This window comes from Parasteatoda tepidariorum, chromosome 6 (assembly GCF_982258835.1).
Source record: "Parasteatoda tepidariorum strain Cologne lab strain chromosome 6, Ptep-v5.0, whole genome shotgun sequence".
Taxonomy (NCBI): domain Eukaryota; kingdom Metazoa; phylum Arthropoda; class Arachnida; order Araneae; family Theridiidae; genus Parasteatoda; species Parasteatoda tepidariorum.
This window is the reverse complement of record NC_141760.1, coordinates 59,294,869-59,314,500: the sequence shown is the minus strand read 5'-3', so window position 1 is coordinate 59,314,500 and position 19,632 is coordinate 59,294,869. Positions and strand designations below refer to the sequence as shown.

The 19,632-nt window shown below is 28.9% G+C and overlaps 1 protein-coding gene across 1 annotated transcript in view; it reads left to right on the top strand.

The window, feature by feature from the left end:
• LOC107443243 (alkylglycerol monooxygenase) overlaps nt 1-19,632 on the top strand; it is a 50,771-nt gene that overhangs the window by 7,674 nt on the left and 23,465 nt on the right. Inside the window, exons 2-5 of the mRNA XM_071178624.2 lie at nt 2,675-2,802; nt 4,340-4,491; nt 8,306-8,409; nt 15,054-15,149. Of these exons, the coding sequence (XP_071034725.2) occupies nt 2,675-2,802; nt 4,340-4,491; nt 8,306-8,409; nt 15,054-15,149 (480 nt within the window). The remainder of the gene's footprint in view (nt 1-2,674; nt 2,803-4,339; nt 4,492-8,305; nt 8,410-15,053; nt 15,150-19,632) is intronic.

Below are 19,632 nucleotides of genomic sequence, written 5' to 3'. Positions count from 1 at the left end.
AGGTGTAAATGTATTAAAAAGATAAAATAGTACACCATATAGTTTAATAATATTACTTTTGTTTTTTACTAGTATCTCAAAGCAGTCATTTGATCAGAAAATTTCTGATCAAATTACGGTATAAAGTACCGGCACTTTGGATGTATCATGAGTAAAATCCATTTCTATCGTAAAATATTATTCTGTAAACTTTAGAGTAATATTTATTAAATTAGAGTTATTCAGTGATTTAACGATAATTGTTATTGTAAAAATCACGGTTTATCAAACTTTTTATTCCGTAACATATTCCTGTAAAAATAGATTGTACATTAAAAAGTACGAACACTCTGTTAATAACCTATGTCTTTTAACATTTTTTTTTGATTACTTGAATAATAAAAGGTGAAAGAAAATTTCTTGTCTGATCTAAATTACAAAAATAAATAACTCAAAAAGATTTTTATAGTATCACATTTTATTCAAAAAGAATTTTGAAAAATTCAGTTCAATACAATTGTTTACTCAAAGAATTGTGTTCCTTTTTCATCTATCAAACATTATATATTTTTTTTAAAAACTTGAGACTAACCGATCCTCTGTTATGATTTTCAAGTTATGAAAATTTATATGCGATATTTTTGACTATTTATCCTTAAAAAGAAACTCTACGATTAGATAATTGCTCATGAGAGCTTGCTAACTCGGAAAAAAAGCTATGAATATTAGTGAAAATTTACATGGAAACATTAAGGAAGGTAATAAATTTGTGGCTTTTTTTTCTTCAAAATTAGTGTTAAATATATCGTTCTTAATCACTTAAAATAAAATACAATTTTTATCCGACTTCGAGTTTCAATGCCAAATGCGTTACTCAGTAAAATAAGAACGAGAAGGCTAAGAACATTAAAACTATTTTATTATAAATATATAACTAAATGAAGTTTAATTACATTGGGGAACAATTTATTAAAAAATTTGAGACACTTTCGTATTGCTGATTTCAAATCTGAAATTTGTTTCTCTCTCCAAGCTACATTTTTTTTTAATTAAGTGAGTCATTTTTAACTTATTTTTGTCGAAATGTACAAGTTTGAAAACACTATATTCAACAGGGAGTGGCATGAATGTTCTGATAAACTTCTGGAGGAGTTAGAGTATATCATCAACATTAAAACGGCACAGGAACTTATGCCTCGTAATGTCGTCATACGCCTCTAGGGCACTACTCTATTTTTGTGCTTTTTGCGCAGATCTTAATGGGAAAACGCTCCTAGCTGCATAAGATGACATTTCATTCGAGGGCATTGGTTCCTAGCATTTTAATCCTGATGATGTGATCCATCTCCCCTAGAGGTTTGTCGCAACTTTTACACGACCTCCTTTTATGTATAATGTTTTAAAACTTGTGCATGATGACTAAAAATGTCATTTTAAAAAATCTGTAGTTTTATATGCAAAACTAATTTCAGATTAGAAATCACAACACCAGAATTAGGCAACGTCAAGTATTTATATAAATGCAAAGAATTTGCTCCCCAATGTAATTATTAAAACGAATATTGTTTGATTCCTTATATTTAAAGTACATACAAGTATATACATGTATAAGGAACTTTTCTTACATACAAGTATAAGGAAATTGCCAATACTTATAAAATATTTTCACACAAATACTTACAATACTTTTGGCAATACTTAAATACTTTTCTTACTTTCACAAAAATTCTGCAGAATTAGATCATTATGATTTCCAAAATTTTGATATAACGTTGTTTAAATTTTTTCACAATATTTTAAAGTTATGTAAAAAATCAGAATTGCTTTATTTAAATTGCAGTTTTTTTGAAGGAAAAAAACTATATCATATTTAAAAATGTAGTGAATAAATTAGTTTAATAATAGTTATACGTGTTATTAAATTTAATATAACACGTAATAATTATTTAGTTTAACAACAATTGGTTACTTGTACCTCCAGAAGAAGAAGATCATGGATAGTCACACATGTGACCTATGACGACATCAGCAAGTTGATCTTTTATAAGCAAAATGGCGTGTTAAAGTAGAGCTAAGTTTCTCTACATAAGTTAGAATGTTTATTAACGTGAAGTTTATTAAATACAGGGCCATTCCGCACATCAAATTTATTGAAATATAATTCTTTTTCGTCTTCGCCTTTTTCTTAACTTAGATTTATTATTTTTCTTTTATGTATTTTATTGTAACCATGATATATTTTTTGTGTACCTGGCAATTTCAACGCATAATCAATTTGTTTATGATCTACGTAGCGTCATACCTGTCTTTGTGTTAAGTTGGAAAGATATTGAGAAGGAATTGAAATCGTTTGAAAGAATCTTTGCATACGAATAGAGAATGAATCACTTAAGAGAACTAATACTTGACGGGCTTGGTTAATTCGAAATGGAATGGAAAGAACAGTTTGTAACTTAAACAAATGCCACGTTTTAACCATCGATGACGATCGAGATGCCCACACTATGTCACTTTCAGGTATCCCATTATCCGTGCTTATGATACAAACTTGGAAATTCTAAAATTCAAATTGCTTTTTAAAAGTATTTCTAATGGGAATTCATTAATATTCAAATGAAAACCATTTTTAAGAAAGATTTTGAATAAAATTTCAATGTGTGATATTGTGTCTAATTATTATTATTATTTTCAAAAGGTTGCTCCCATATTTATGGTCACAATTATTCTAGAACAAGTGGTGCGATTTTGGCAAAAGAAACCTACATTTAGAATCAATGAGACTATGTCAAATGTTTTCCATGGTTATTTAATGGATTTAAGCAAGTAAGAAATTTCTTTAAACTCAAATCAATGCATGCGGCACCTTTTATGATTAAAATATTTTGAAGTCATTTTAGAGAGCATCCAAAATTAATCTAAATAATTACTAAGATTTTATTTACATAAAAATACAAAATTATTCTAATTAAATACTTTACTAACTGTTCAACATACTTAAATTATTGCTTAGGACGGCTATTTTTTTAATACTACTTAAATTATTCATCAATCAGATATTCTAACAAAATGAATAATAATCATAGTGTTACCACTAGATAAAAGAAATATCCGAGTTTACGGTACCACATTAGAGAAATGCAGCTAAAGATTTTATCACTGATTGGACTGGAATGCTTCGGAATTTATTTTTATTAAAATGACTTGTCTACTAATAATAAAATTATTCAATGAAATCACGCAAATCTTTAATTTGTTTATATCATATTTATATTTAAATTATTTATCTGTTTCATAATCGAAATCTGTAAAAAATAAAAGTGGCGATTTCCATAATTATTATCTGCCAAGAACTGTCTCTAATATTTATTTATTAAGTAATGTCTGTGCAAGAGATGTTAACTACTTGACGAAAGAAATATTAATGAAAACCAATTACCATTTAAATCGGCCAAGAGTCAAGTTATAGTACGTTTTATTTATATTTCAAGAAAAAAAGACAATAACCGCTGATTTGGCGTCGTGATATGATAGTTTAAATTTTCCTTCAACCAGTATACTAAACCCGCAAATATTTAGTGTTGTTAACAACCAGAACACGTTTTATTTATACAAATACTAAATTCATTAATATAATGTAGATGAATTTTGCTTAGCATAAATTAATATAGTTCAACTAACTTATTTCTGGCGAAGACAATATTGGCTCTATCTGCAACACCATTAGTGTTAGATGGAAATAAAATGTTACCTTGAATTAGGATATCGAATAAAATTATTTTATCCCAATTTATTTAAATAGCACTTACCATGTCAAAAAAGTATTGTCTGAATTTTCAGAATATGGTAAAATTTACAGTGTTTCTGGCTCTATGGGAACACCAAAAAGCTCAGTAATTTTTCCCGAAGCAGTTTGGTAAAATTAACAACAAAACATTATTTAATAGTAAGTGATAAAATTTGGTAAATGTGGTAATTTTATCATGATGCCTTAGACCATGGTATGAAAACCATTTTTATTCGGTTAAATTTACTTTTCAGTTTCGTAATTTTTCTAAATGTGTAGTAATAAGAATTATAATTTCGAAAACCAGAATTTATTACGAAACGAAAAATATATAACCATATGAGCGAAAAATTAAGGAAAAGAATGGTTTAAATTACGTATATTTTGGTTTTCATTTTCAAAATTATGTTGTTTTTTTTTAATTAAAAATATCATTGTTTTTAGAGCACAAATTCTTCACAGTAAATTCAAAAGTGAACTTGTAACGCTTGTCAATAAAATATTAGTCAATTTCTGATAAATAAAATCACGTAATGAATTGCTAAGCTTCAAAATTTTGCTGATTTTAATTTCTAGAATTCCATTCAAAGGAGCTGAAGTGTTTGTTTATGCTTGGGTTTATAATAACTACAGATTAATTGAACTTCCTTGGAATTCACCCTGGACTTGGCTGTTAGCTTGGATTACAACAGACTTTTGCTTTTATTGGATGCATAGAATGACACACCGTATGTACACAATTCAATATTTTAAATAAAGCAAAACAGCATGAATATAGCACGAATAACTAAACAGAAATGGGCATTATTTCAGGTTCCCATTACATATTTTCAGGTTTATGATTATATGTTTCCATTATTATTTACAGGTTTCGATTATATAAGCAAGAACTTTCCTCAGCGTCTTAACACAAATTATTGTATTCAGACATAGTTTTTGTATCAAGAACCATAACTACTGTCCCTGGCCTAATTTTTAGACACAAAATAAGATTCTATTTAAAATCTTAATTATCAGGTGATACTATGCAGCTTTATTGTTTTTACGCGATTGAAACCGGTTTGCACTTGTTTACGTTCGTGTATCAATTAGTCAAATTAGGCGATTTATAAAATAATTTCGACGATTGGATAAATTAGACGATATATTATATAAACATAGAATATTTATTAAATCAGCTATTATAATGGAATATTATAATAATTAGACCAAATTATTAAACGCACTGTAGCACTTTAATATTTACATGTCTTGCACGAGTTTATATGCAATATGTTTATATTTAAACATACATGTAATGGGTTTTTATACAAGAGATATATTTATATACTTTCTATTTGTATTTATTTTTAACGTACTGTATTACAATGTTAACCAATTGATACACGAACATAAACTGCAAACCGGTTTCAGTCGTCTTAAAAACAATAAATCTGTATAGTATCACCTGATAAATGAGATTTTAAATAGAATCTTATTTTGCGTCTAAAAATTAGGCCAGAGACTGTACCGTATGCACATTTCTGTGCCTTTAATTGTGCTTTATTCACGTTTTTATTCATGAGCGGCACAAAGTATTGCCCATCATCATTTTGATAAGCATTTTGAGTTTAATAACTTTTGTTTTAAAGTATAATTCCCAGAACTTGTACTAAAATGCATTAATGATTACACGTCTTACGCAATTTACTTTACAAATGTTAGGAAATTATTAAATTTACAATGTAGTTCGTGTTCGATAAATCATTGACGTAGTTTTATAATTTTTTCATAAATAAAATAATGTTTCGCCATTTAGATGAAATATACTTATCAGTATAGTCCATTCCCAGTCTTTTCAGTAGGTGAAAATAAGGGGAAGGAACATTTTAAAATGCTTTTAAATATGCAATGTAATCTAAAATTGTATCTGCTTATTATTAATATCAATTAATAATAGCTTGTCTTTAATATCAACTAATATTTTCAATATCTATTAACAATAATATGAGAAGGGCAATACTTGTTATTACTCTTTTAAAGTGTAATTATTTATTTTTGCTACGAACAAAAATATTTATTGGTTTCTTCATGAAATTTTGTATCATTTTGAAGAAACCAACAAATCATGCTTTTTTTTCTGAAGCTTTTCTTTTACTGTGTGACATGTATCATATATCCTTTAAAAAACTTGATAAGGGAATTATTATAGTTAAGTTTTGTTTCACTAATATAGGTTTCCCTTTGATTAAATTTCCTTTTGGAAAATATATTTACACAGAAAAGTAGAAAGCCAAAAATAATAAAAAAACTTATTAATATTTTGTAAGAAATGCACGGGGGGGATGAATATTTTTAAAGTTCAAATGATACATGAATTGATTACATGTATTATGAATTTTGGAATAAATATTTACTTTAATTATTATACATACTGCTCAAAACAATTAAATGATTGAATAATTGATATATTATCGTCAGAAGTAGTAGGCGAAATTAGATAAAAATGACATTTGTTTGGCAGAAAAAAAGCGTTTTATTTGGCATTTGGGTATAAAAGGAGAAAAAAACGCAATTTGTGTATATGAGAAAAACAAAATAAAAGATATTTTCTTAAAAGAAAATTGCTTTTAGTAGGGGGATATGGTTTCCCTGGACGTCCAGAAACGTTGAACAGGATGAACAGAAAAATGGCACTCGTCAGAGAAAAGAATATTACGCCATATATTTCGCTTCCAGTTCACATGCCCTGTTGCCCACTCCCTGCGGGCGCGACGATGCCTTGCTGTTTACGTAACACACATCATTGATCGGGTAACATACAGATCCACAGCGTGAAGGCGGTTTCTGACAGTTTGTGTCGAAACTGTAGAGCCGGTAGCCAACGGGAGGTACTGTTGAAGAAAAGTGGCATTCATATTTCGGTATCCCAGAGCCGTTTGCGTTAAATAATGGTTTTCGTTGGGCAATGTTGCACGTTTACACCCTTGCCCTGATCTTCGGCCTGCATTTCCAGTCTTCAAAAAACGGTTTCAGATCCTGGAAATCACACTTTGTGGAACTCCAATGGCTTCTGCTACTTCGGCTTGTGTTTGGCCCCCCTCTAACTGGCCAATAACTTTCCAAGCTTCTGATTCGGTTAAATGAATTCGTCGAGGCATCGAACTAATCGAAACAACGCGCTTATTGAATGTCTACCATTCATATCCGATTTGTCTTACGTTAAGTTGAAAGCCAAATTAAATTCACTGCCGCTAAGGCATCGTGTTCGACATCATACTAAAAATTTGTATACTGTAAAGTTTGAAAAGAAGAAAAAATTGCATTTGTGACTCTCTTCTTCCATTTTATGCACACAAAAAATTTTTATACCGCTATTTGATACTAGACTTACAATATCCTTTAATTGTTTTGATTAATGCATTACAAAAAAATTTGCGACTGATCAAAGTTTTCAACTTCACTAAATTTTAGTGATTTTGGAAACGTAAAAAAGCTTAAGTCGGAGTCACAATAGATCGAATACATAATTTCTCTTGCAAATCTAAAAAATAAAGTTAAAAACACAAAATTCAACAGCGAACAAGTGTTCTAAATGGGAAATTCTTACAATTCAATATCTTTTCGATCAATATTAAACAAAGTAATTAAAAATGAGAAATAATTTCTAAAATGCATCTTTCTCGAGGAATTATCTTTGAATAAACGCGCTTCATAATTAAGTACAAAAAGTTTTTGATTCGCCTAAAACGTTACTGCAGTGTTCTGCAATACTGCAAAAAAAAAAGAAAACAAAGAAAAAAACTAAATTGACATAAAGAGACCCAAGCCGACGGCAGCTCTTCTAAATAAACTATTGAAACATAATTTCAACATTGTGGCTATCTCCCATACTTTGAAGGAGTCATTAAGATTCCAAATGGACCGGAAAAAGGGAAAGCTTCAAGGAAAGTGCATTTTAGCATCTGATTCCATAACTTAAACATTAGTTCGAACTAATTAATAATAAAATTTTTGAAGTATCCATTGAAATAAAAGTTAGTTCTTGAGGCAAGAAAAAAAAATACATAAAACCTTTTAGTAAAGAATAGTTTCCAGTTAAGTTTCGGGGATATCTAATTTATTTTAAGTAACCGTTTTCTTATACTTAGGGAGAATAAGTAGAATGAGGAAAATAGAAAAATTTCCTGAAAATTAAATATTTTTTTTTTTATTCTTTGGAAAATTTCGTGGCCAAATACACTATCAAAAAATGTAAATGCATCAAATATCAGAAAAAAATAAATTTCTCTGAGTCAAGGAACTTGTCTCTTTATTAATATTTCACAAAAATTGCTCGGTACTTTCGAAGAATACAAATATTTTTACATAATTTTTTTCAAACAAGATTTTGGTGTTTGAACTCGGGAAAGAATCATTTTTCAGCAATTTTTATTAATGAACAATGTATGTCTACCTCCAAATAGATTTTATAAAATAATAATCGTAATGCATTTTTATTCTACAAAATATTGTATTTTTTTTTATTTTACGTTTGTGAACTAACTATACATTTTTTTATAGAGGTAAATATATTGTGGGCTATTCATGAGCCTCATCACACACCAGAAGAGATGCAATTTTCTTCTCCAATGAGGAATTCCATTCTATTGATTCCCATTCATTGGGTATGTAAGAATACTGAAACTATTTTTATTTTTAAAATTCCGAATTAATCTCCCCTAGGTTAATTGTGACTGCAGCCGTTTGTATATACAATCTTCTCGATTATCCAAATTTAATCTTGCAGAATAAACTTAAACTCTTGAGGTTTCGAAAAGTGCTAGTTGCTTCGGAAAACCATGACTGAACTAGATCAGTAACTTAACTATTACGTATCAGATTAATTCAACATCCTAAAATGGACTGTCATTAGAACAGTGCTGTTTCCCCTAGGTAAGGGTAGACAACGGTTGAGGCTGCATGCTACGTTGGTTCTAGATCTGTCGTGTCAAAACAAACTTATGGAAATAGAAATATTTTTATGTATTATCTTACTTTAAAGAATGTAAAATGATTTAGATCGTCCAGAAATTATTTTACATCATCAAATATATTTTGATTATTATTTTTTTAGCATAGTAAATGAAATCGTCTTCATCGAAACAATTAAATTCTTATAGCACGGTAATTGGATTCATAATTTTTCGTGAAATGTTTCGAAATATTTTTGTTGTTGTTGTTTTTCGAATTATATAGATACAGAAATATGTACTATTCTATGAAGAGGAAGAATATTCTATAACTATTACAGCTCTGTACGTCCTGAAATCACGTTTATACATTAGAATGAAGTAAGCAATGTTGACGTAACTTCAATTTGTAAGGAATTGAAGACAAAAAATGTATTTTACCGTAATACACACATCTGTAACAGCATGCTATCACGAAATCAGAAGTTATGTTGTTGATAATAGAAAGGTAAAAACTATTGAGAAATTGTTCTTCAAATGTTAGGCACGTTCTGTTTGAGAAAGATTTACCAATGTACCGGGTCGTTTTTATAAGTTTTTCAGCCTTTTCCTTGAGGAAATTTTGCTTCTTATTTGCTGCTTAAAAAATGGGGCCCTACTCTGCTAATGATTTTGGTAGAACTAAATGAAAACTTAATAAATAAAAGACTGATAATAACCTATCCCCTAGAGGGCGTACTCGAGCGTTGCGATCGCGAATAATGTTTCAAAATTAAATTGTTCAAATGATTAGTCTCAGTTTTTCAGTCAGAAGCTGTGTCACTAAATAGGGAAAAAGTTTTTAAGAAAGCAACTGAACAATGACACGATTTAAAAAACACACAAGTTTAAAGCGAATTCATCTTATTTCCGACTGTGTTTCATGTTCTCCACGATAGGGGGCAGTATTTGAAGAGGTTGTTTCAACTTCCGGTAGATGATTCAGGTAGAAGAATTTCTGCTGGTGTAAACTAAATTGCTTAAATCTGCATCTCAACGATCAGGTAATTGCATATCAATATAGGATAATTTTTCCATTGGATTTTTTTTTTCATATCTTCGTCTAACATTTTAAAATAGAAGAACACAAAGCATGACACAAAAATTTAATTCAGAACAACTGAGTATTCCGAGTATATACAAAATAACCCAGGACATCAAAAAAAGAAATAGTCACGTCAATGCTATGACGTCAGAAGAGGACCTCAAAACTTCCGGTAGGGTTTCTTTGTTGTTTTTTTTTTTAGGATAGATGGTGAATCCAATTGGCAAACTAACTGTCAATGAAAAATTCGAAAATATTGAAATTTCTTTTGTAACTTTTTTACAATAAATTGAAAACTAAGTGTCCTACTAAAAAGATATGGAAGAAGAGGAAGCCAAAAATAATAAACAATATGAAGATGAAGTTACGCAAAGGCAAAATAAAAGTACAAATACTGAGGAAAAGCTAATGCAAGTTAAAAGCACAGATACTACGGAAATTAAACAAACACATCAAAAAGCAACAGATACTAAAGAAGATAAACAAACTGTAGCTAAAAGTACTGATACCACAGAAAGTAAAGAAACGTCTGTAAAAGGAACAGTTACCAAAGAAGATTGGCTAACCCGGGATAAAGGAACATACACTGCAGAAATTAAACAAGCTCAAGTCACCATAAACAAATGAAAAAATTAAGGACGGGACAACTAGATAAAGATATTATTAACTATCAACTAGCAAGATAAGAAATAGAATAGCTTCCATGAAAATATAAACTTTTTAATGTCTTTATTATTAATTAAATAAACAAACTGGTTAATTTTGTTTCTCATTTCAATTTGCAACGACATTGACAATTAATCTAATAACCTTAGAATAGCAGAATTGCTTGATATTCTGGCTAAAAAAATAACATAAAAGAAATATAACTTGCTAAATTGTTTTTATAATACATATTGTTATGAATTAGCACTTTAAATATTTTTTATTTACTTTTTCGGTGCTACTCGGTTTTGGGGGCAGTAAAAACCTATTTCCATAGTATATACTACCTTAATACCACTAGTAACATAATAGTAACTATAATCCAAATCAATTTAGCATCACTGATATCAAGTACTATTGTTGAACTGCCTTTGTTCTTTAATTTAAAAATTCCCTTAGAAATAACCAAAATCAATTTAGCACAACTGGTCTCAATACAGTTTGGCGGTCTTTTGGGGATTAGTACTTTTTTTGCGTCATTCAAGCACTAAACGTCTTTAAAAAAGAGCTGTAAACTATGTTTTGTGAACATTACCAAAATATAATTAGTGTTGAAAATACTATTGTTACGTGAACAGCCTTTTTTCTTAATTTTAAGAAATTCTTAATGCTATTTGAAATATTGAGTCATTGTCTTATTTTTCTGGCAAAATTATTTCGTTGAAGAAAATGGCGCATTTAGTTGTAATAAGCAAACAGAAATATCAATTCCTTAGTCAAAATTGAGGTAAAAATTATTTAAAAAATTCTGAAACAAAAAAAAGGTTCGGTACCCAACATTTGAGCTTAGAATTTCTTTAGTCTGTAATTTGACATTCATCATGGTGGTGCTTGTTTTTGGTACTGAAACGAAATTCAAGTTGCCAAGAGAAGTTAGTTGCAGAATTACTTATAAAATTTAATTTAAAGCAATTAATTACTTATTTTTCTTATTTATGCCCACTGAAAAAGTGTATGTCTAGAAAAAAGTTAAACCTTAACGAAGAAGAAAGTTTTTTCTCTTTTTCTTCTCTTTTACAACTTTTCCACTTGTAACCATGTTCGCCAAAAAAATTGAAAACAAAGATATTTTTGTGCACTTTTAAGTGAAACGGAGCAAAGGAAATTCAATATTTTTTTTAAAGAAATTTATTGCTTTTTTATTTTATTGTTATTTAATTTTTTATAAACGGTCATTTTGCTTAGTATTTTCAAAAATAAATAAAATAAAAAATATATAAAAGCAAATTGAAAAAAGAAGTTGGAGGTCTACAATTTTTAGCGACTTTTTTCTTGCGTACGAGAACATGGAAAAAATTCATTTACCTAGACTATTTAAGATTTTTTACCATAGCAGCAATTTTTTCCTTAACATCTATGAACTAATTTATTTTTTACCCGTAATGTTTGCTTTACATAGAGTATATAGAACTATATGGAGATCATGTTTAAAATAATGTCTCTTGTGAAACTATATAAAATATTTTACTTGAATATTAAAGACTTGAATATAAAGAAGGGGTTTGAATTAAGACTATAGGGATTGTCCTTCATATCAACACGCCACCGGAACCAAATTAATGCACTATTAAAAAAAACTCTAAAGATAGGGGGGGGGGCAGAGCGCTTGCCTGCCGGTGTTCACGGGGCATGCGAATTCTGCTCTCGAATCACACTGAACACAATGCAGCCAAAATCATCTTATAAAGTTATTTTTTTTAGTGTTAAAATAAAAGAGTTTTGTTAAAATAAGAAAACGAATCAGCTTAAAAAAAACAAGCTTCCGTTTTTAAATTCTGTGAAATAAACAGTATTATACTGTCACATCAGTTCATAGTTTTTTTCCGTTAATTTAACAGAGATTTTTTTTAACATTTATAGGCAGCTAAATCTTGACAAATTCAAAGCTTCAGCTTGATTTTAAAAAGTCTAACATTAATGTACTACGCATAATATTCATATAAGATTTAAAGAATAAATAATAAGGTCTAGGTTACTTTTCATTGCATACACATTTTTCCTTAACCCACTTTAACTATTTCCTTAGACTAATTATCATAGTGAAAGTAGTAAAAAAGGAATAACGTCAACCAGTTTCCTTGCTTTTTTCTCTTACGAATTTAAAAATTTAATGGACAGTTCGATAAGTCATTAGGGAAATTGTTCTATTAGAGTCATTATATCGAATATTAATGGGATGCTTAATGATATGATAATAAGAACTTAAAATTCAATGCGAAGTCAATAACAAATATAATAAATTTCAGTATTATGAAACTTAATACGAGGCGTCTTAACGTGTGCCAATTTTTAACGTTACATTGAAATAATTTAGACAAATCATTAATTATATTTGACCATTTAATGTTTAGACAATGTGTTTTAATCAAAATTTATCTTAATTATGCATTTTTAAAACGTATTTTGAATTTTAAATTACCATTTGCTTCTCTTTTTAAATTCACAAAAATGTGGATAGTTTTTTTAAGAATGTTTAACTTTGAATTAATTATGTTCGGTCTCAAACACTTGTAAAGTAACTACTACTTGCATAATAACTTCATTCGCTTCAAAAATATAGAACATCGCCAATAGCCCATTGTGCAGCTCTAGTGCGACGTAAATTAACAACAACAGGAGAAAAACAATCAAGTTGTTTGAAGCACTCAAAACAGGCTCCCATTATCAAGACTCGCCAGACGCGAATGAGAAGAAACAAAAGTGACTTGAAATATAAGAGATAAAGTTGTCGACAAAAAAAGAAAAAGAAACATAACTAGAAAAAAATAACTGTAGCCAGGAGAGAAAAAAAAGATGAAAAACAAAACAAGAAAAACCACAGTGGCCGAGAAAGGCAAATCAGGGTAATATGGATTTCCACGTGATTTTGGAGAGGTAGTAATTAACAAATGTAGTTAACAAGGGAATCAGTATTCATATGAAACTAATTTTCTCTTACTGTAAATTAATTCAACAAAATAACTGGCTTCAAATGCGTAAATAACACAACCACAGTCTCGTGATGAACATACGTATCAACAATTGTCCCACCTACATAGAGTTGGGCAGGCTAAAATTTTTAACAATAAATCAGGTACTGCTCTCCTAATGATAATTACACTATATTCCTAAACTAAATAATTGCGATTATTTTTCACCGATCCTTACTTTCTTCGTCTCTTTTTCTTAAAATAATTTCTAATAAAAATCAAAATAATTTCTTGAATTGAAAAAAAGCTATTTTTTGCATTTGTAAGGAAAAATGAAAAATGTTTAAAATGGCAAGTGTCATTTAAAACAAAGAAATAATATAACATCTTGTTGATATTTATACCTACTGCTTTTCTACTTAGTGTTACTGCATGATACCTACCTATATATCGAAATTTCAGAGAGTGAAAATCACGGGTGATAAAGATTTACAATGTCGCGTAGATAAAATCTGGTCTGTATGTAAAATTCAAGGTGAGATTAAAATCAAGAACATAAAAGTTTAACGATTCATAAAAATATCAGTTGGAGAATTAAAGGAAAGTGAAGTAAGTTTCATTTCGAAGTTGGCAGGCAAATTTCAAGTGTTACAATAAAGGTTTTAAATGATCTATTTCCCGACTATCAAAGGGTGTTCCTAAATCAGATATTGATAGTCAAACTTAAGGTATTACAATAAATATTAAAAAAAATAATAATAACCAACGCAATTTTCTTCTATGAACTCGAAATTATTCTTTTATGTCTCCCTATCACCATTTTTCTAGTGTTTTTGGTCAGTAAGCACGCAAACTTTCAGCGTCGTTTTTCGCCGACATAAACGGAAAAAATGTGAAACAACCACCGTTCCTTCCTCGCAGCTACTGCTCTTGTTGTCCAAAAACGGTGAATTGATTCTGTTTCTTTTGATTAATCGAGTACTGTTGTGAATCATAATTTTTTAAGTTTTTTTTGCGAAACTTTTCAATGAAGTGAGGGCATGGCATTCCAGAAAAATAATGCTTCAACACGTTCCTGGTAAAACAGCATTTCACCGCCTTGAACAAAATTAGCCTCTTCCCAATAGAAGCCTATGACTATGCGATCGCCTATCTCAATTGTTGTAGACTGGGAACAGTCATTATCACCAACCAGAAATAATTCGAAATTCAAGGCATTTTCTCTGAATTTCGATTGAATTATGGACTTAATGTAAAGCAACTCCCTCTGCATTATTGCAGTCAATGGGAATTCTTATTCCTCTGATATTATTACCTCCTTCCTAGGATCTTTTAGTGAGATCAACTTCCACCAAATGTTGTTCTTTATATTTAAGCGAAAATTTATATGTAGAACATTGTGAATGAGAGTATATATATATATATATATATATATATATATATATATATATATATATATATATATATATATATATATATATATATATATTGATTGTATATGCATCTTTCTTATATAATATTTTTTATTCTTGAATAAAAAATATTGGCACTTTTATGACCACTTTTTTGAAAACAATAGATCGTTCGATCTCTTTATCTTTTGAAAATTTAGTTAAAAAATTTTCATTTAGTTACGTATTATTGTTATTTTTTTCACGCAGCTTACGTATGTGCCTCTGGCGTTAGTGATTCCTCCCACTACATTCCTTGTTCATTACCAGATTACTATAATCTATCAGTATTGGCTTCACACAGAAGTAAGTGTTTGATAAGAACAATTTCTGGAAATATTGGATATAGATGTTTTATTTAATAGCCGTCGTTGAACAGTCAACCTAAATTTGAGTTTACGACTACCAATGTTCCTCCCTGTAGCCTTATAATTTTGAACCCAATGAAGAAGACAAGGGAATTCCTAGATTAGTATGTCCAGAGTTATTGATTTGTTATGAGAACTTAAATGACTTTGTTACGTCGACAGATTTACCGTGTTCCAGTCCACCCTTTAATACTCTGAAATTCTTCCACCGGATAGATCCGAACTCCCATTCTCACGAACACTAGTCCAACGCCCTACCAACCAGGCTATTCCAATCCAGAGATAATTATTCTGCTTTGGTAAAGAGTGTTTTATAAAGTAATTTTTAGACTAAATATTTGTATGAATGAAAATTATTCTTAAATAGAAGCACCAATTAAAGATTTAAAACAAATTACATTGCTTGTTATTATTAAAATATAGAATTTACTTAAATTGAAGTATCTATCAGCAACTTGAACATTTGTGGAAAAAATTAAAATATAATTTTGCAGTTTGTATTACGTTGGTTGACGAATCACAGATTAAAGACTCTTTCTTCAAGCAGATTTTTATGTGTTTCAACTCCTTGTAAAGCAAATATGGTTTAGTTTCACTCAAATCCCTCTATACATTTTTTTTCCAATGGCAGGCACTGAATTTGAATCTTTGCCTATACTATGCCAGAATTGTTGCTCATTTCGCGTTACCCAGTGGGCACCTGTGAACCAAAGTCACGGAGGCGAGCAACATTGTCCACGCCACACTGCCACAAACCCGTTTATAGGGTGGGCCACATTCACACATCATACACACACACAACAGAGGACAGCACAAAGAGAGAGAGAAACATCCCCAGTAAGCACACACCTCACGGCAAACGTAAGGCCGTAAGCTGGCATTCTAGGTAGGATAACGGCAAAAGGCAAGTACAATAGGGTCCTTTATCGTTTGTTTTGAGGTATTTCAGGAAGAGGCGGAATAACTCCTCACTTATACAGGCCCGAAAAATAAAACCGCTGTTTGGCCTCTTACACTAAATTAGTTACAGGACCTTTATTGTATACCGCTGTTTGGCCTCTTACACTTAATTAGTTACAGGACCTTTACTGTATACCGTTAATTAAATGTAATGTTACAATTGATTAATAATGAATAGATGCAGAGTTGGTAAAAAATGTGCTTTTAACTCAAAACTTTGAAAAAAATCAGGAGAGAAAGGAAAAAAATTCATAAAACATTAACCGTATTTTTTGAGAGGAAAAAAACAGTTTTTATTATTCTTTGAAAACTGCTAATTTTTTAAATAGAATATTAAAAACTAGAATTTTATTATTTTATTATAATCTAAATATACTTTCTGTGGCATTAACTATTATATTTTTTAAAAAATTAATTTTAATAAAAAAATAATCATTTTAAATTTGATTACAATTTTTAAATAAATATATATAATTATTTTTTTTTAATTTTTTCTTTTTGAAATCATTTTCTGAAGTATAATTTTTAACTCGAAATATAATATATTTGTTACTTTCAAGAAAAATTGAATACATATTCCCTTAAAAATAAGAATAAATATTAATACTTATAACTAGAACAATGAAATTAACCAAATGAAATTAACATGAATTTTTTTCAGACTATGATTCTTTTTTTAAACATTCTTTAAAACAAAAATGAATTGGTAAGTTCAAAATTCATGTAAATAAAAAAATCCATTTATAGAAAATAAATAGAAAAAAATATTGTAAATTGCTTATATCCTCCTTGAAATTATAAATATCTTGAATTTAGAGCAAGGATTTTTAATGAAATATGCTTTTTTATTACATTAATTTACTAACTTTTATTACAATTTAAGTATTTTGTAATAATGAATGTATACCATTTAAAAAAGTAAACTTTTCATTTATATAAACTGCTTTTTATTTTTTTTATTTTAATGTTCATTTTAAACTTAATATCTTAGTTTAATCACTTACTTCTTAAAAACTGGATTCAAAATAGTTTAAATGGTCTTAGGAATTTTGAATTTTAAAAAAATCGTGTTTAAATTTTCTGATTGGTTATAGCAAACGTCTAGTCCAATAAAGTAAGTAACTTTTTTTTCTGTAAACTTTTAAGCAATACTTGAAGGTAATAATTGCTTAGGAAATTTTATTCTTCAAAATATGTTTTTAAATAATAAAAATACATTTGGATATTTTTATTAATTAAACTTCAAAATATTAAGCAAATAATTTTTTCTCTAAGCTGATAATACAGAATATAGATAAAAATAAAAATTATACTTTCAAAATGTTAATTATATTTATTTTTTATTCGCATAACAAAAATATTTTTTCATGCAGTATTATATTTATTTTTAAAATAGTTTATATACATTAAGGAAAAAAAACTGTTTTAAATGCAATACACAGATGGCGCTGTTTTTTTATTTTTTACTTTAGACGTGTTTTCGATTCCTGCCGATAGATGGCAGAAAATATAAAGTGTCGGGTCTTGTAGGGTTGCCTTTCTTTTAACTTTGATAGAATTTCGCCAATTTACACAAAATGACAGTCGGTACGGCTTCTGTCCTGGCTGAGGCATAACCCCCCGCGGACTCTGCGGAAACCATATCCCTCCCCCACCCAAGGACAACCCTCCAACAAAAGTTTCTGCTTACTAAAAAAAAGCAAATCTATCATTCATGTGTGGCAAGGGTCTGCACTACTTATTCTAGCATAAAATGTGACATAAATAAAAAATGTTCTACTGCATATTGCCTTTACCAATTAAATAGCGGAATAGTTATTTAAAACCAGAATTGCGTTATTGAGTTTTATTTTAAAACTCAATTCTTTTAATAGCAAATTAGACAAAATTAAACATTAAATTTCTCTGTTTCAATCTTTCTTTACACTTACATTCATCACATACTTCAATTCAAGTGTTAATCAAAATAGCATCGTATTTAAAGCTGGAAAAAATACAAAAGTTATAGCATGATTTAAAAAAAGTTACCGATTTTTTCTTCTATGAAGTCGATATAAGATTTAAATAAAAATGCATTGTGTGAAAAATTACTCATTCTCCAATAATGTTCCCTAGTTGCAGAAAAATGAAAGAAACATGACAATACAAAATAATAAACGCACATTTATCCATTTTCAAACGTCATTTACAAAATGTTTCCTATACATGAGTTAAAAACATTGTTTTTTCTCACAAGGGGTTTTGGGATTAACAAATTTTAAAATTGTGCTGTGTTTTAAATCTTAGGAAACAATGGCTGAAATATGAAAATAACGGTAAGAGAACCGAAATTTTATTTGTTTGCCCAATTAAACTGTTGGTATAGTTTTAAATTTACGGTCAATTTGCAAATCAATATTTTAGAAAAGGCATAACTATTTAGACAAAATTGAATGATTATGTAATTAGAACTAAGTGGAGCTCTTTTAACTTTTAACCATAAACTGGCGAAAAATGAAATAGTATTTCATGCTGCCGAATCGACTTGGCAATTTTCATAGTACAAAACGAATCCAATTTTCATACCTATTTTTTAAAGAGTGCAGTTCTTTTAGAATTAATTTATTAAAATCCGGTTAAAGTTTGAGGTTAATTTTTAAAAAAATCAAAAACAGATCATAGTTCGTAAACATGCAAATATTTAAATATATTAAATGTTTCTCAGATTGTGACGATAATTTATACCTTGACTGCAGCAGATAAATTTTTATCAACAGTCCCTTTTAGTCTTCTTAGCTTCTACAGTCCCTTTTTAGAGGCGATTTTAAATATTAATCATACGCTTACTGATAATAGTTGTTCGACACAATTTATTTTTATGTATCCTTGTTTTCTACATGGAGGCACCGTCACCTGTTCGCTACGCTCGATAATCCCTGTAGTTGATTCTCGTTCATCAAGTTTGAAATAATTGAAGATCAAGTACAAATCGTTTTCTTCTACTTTTTTAAATAAAAATTACGATTGGATTACCAGCAGTTGTATTTTAAGGATTACTAAGTTTTGAGAAATGAAAAATAAGGAAAAACGGTCTCGCCGAGAGTTATTACGCATTGAAGATGTTCTATGAAAAAAGCAGTTTATGCCCACGCGCAAAATCGTTTTTTTTTCTCTCAGAACTAGAGGCATTGGGTACAAACCTTTCTCAAGAATGTTCTTAAAAGTTTTTTTTTCCTGAAAAGTCGATTAAAATTTATTTGTTTAATATAAAATTATTATACTTTTATTTAAGTTCATTATATTAACTTGTTAATTTTAACAAAATAAAAAAGATAGCTGGATTTGAATAATAAATAACTGTGCTTAAAAATATTGCATTTAGAAAGGCAGAATGCGAGACACAATAAGAATTAATAAATTAGAAGTAATTTTTTCTTGTTAACAGATCATATAGGAAACAATTCTTATTTCTCTTTATTCTA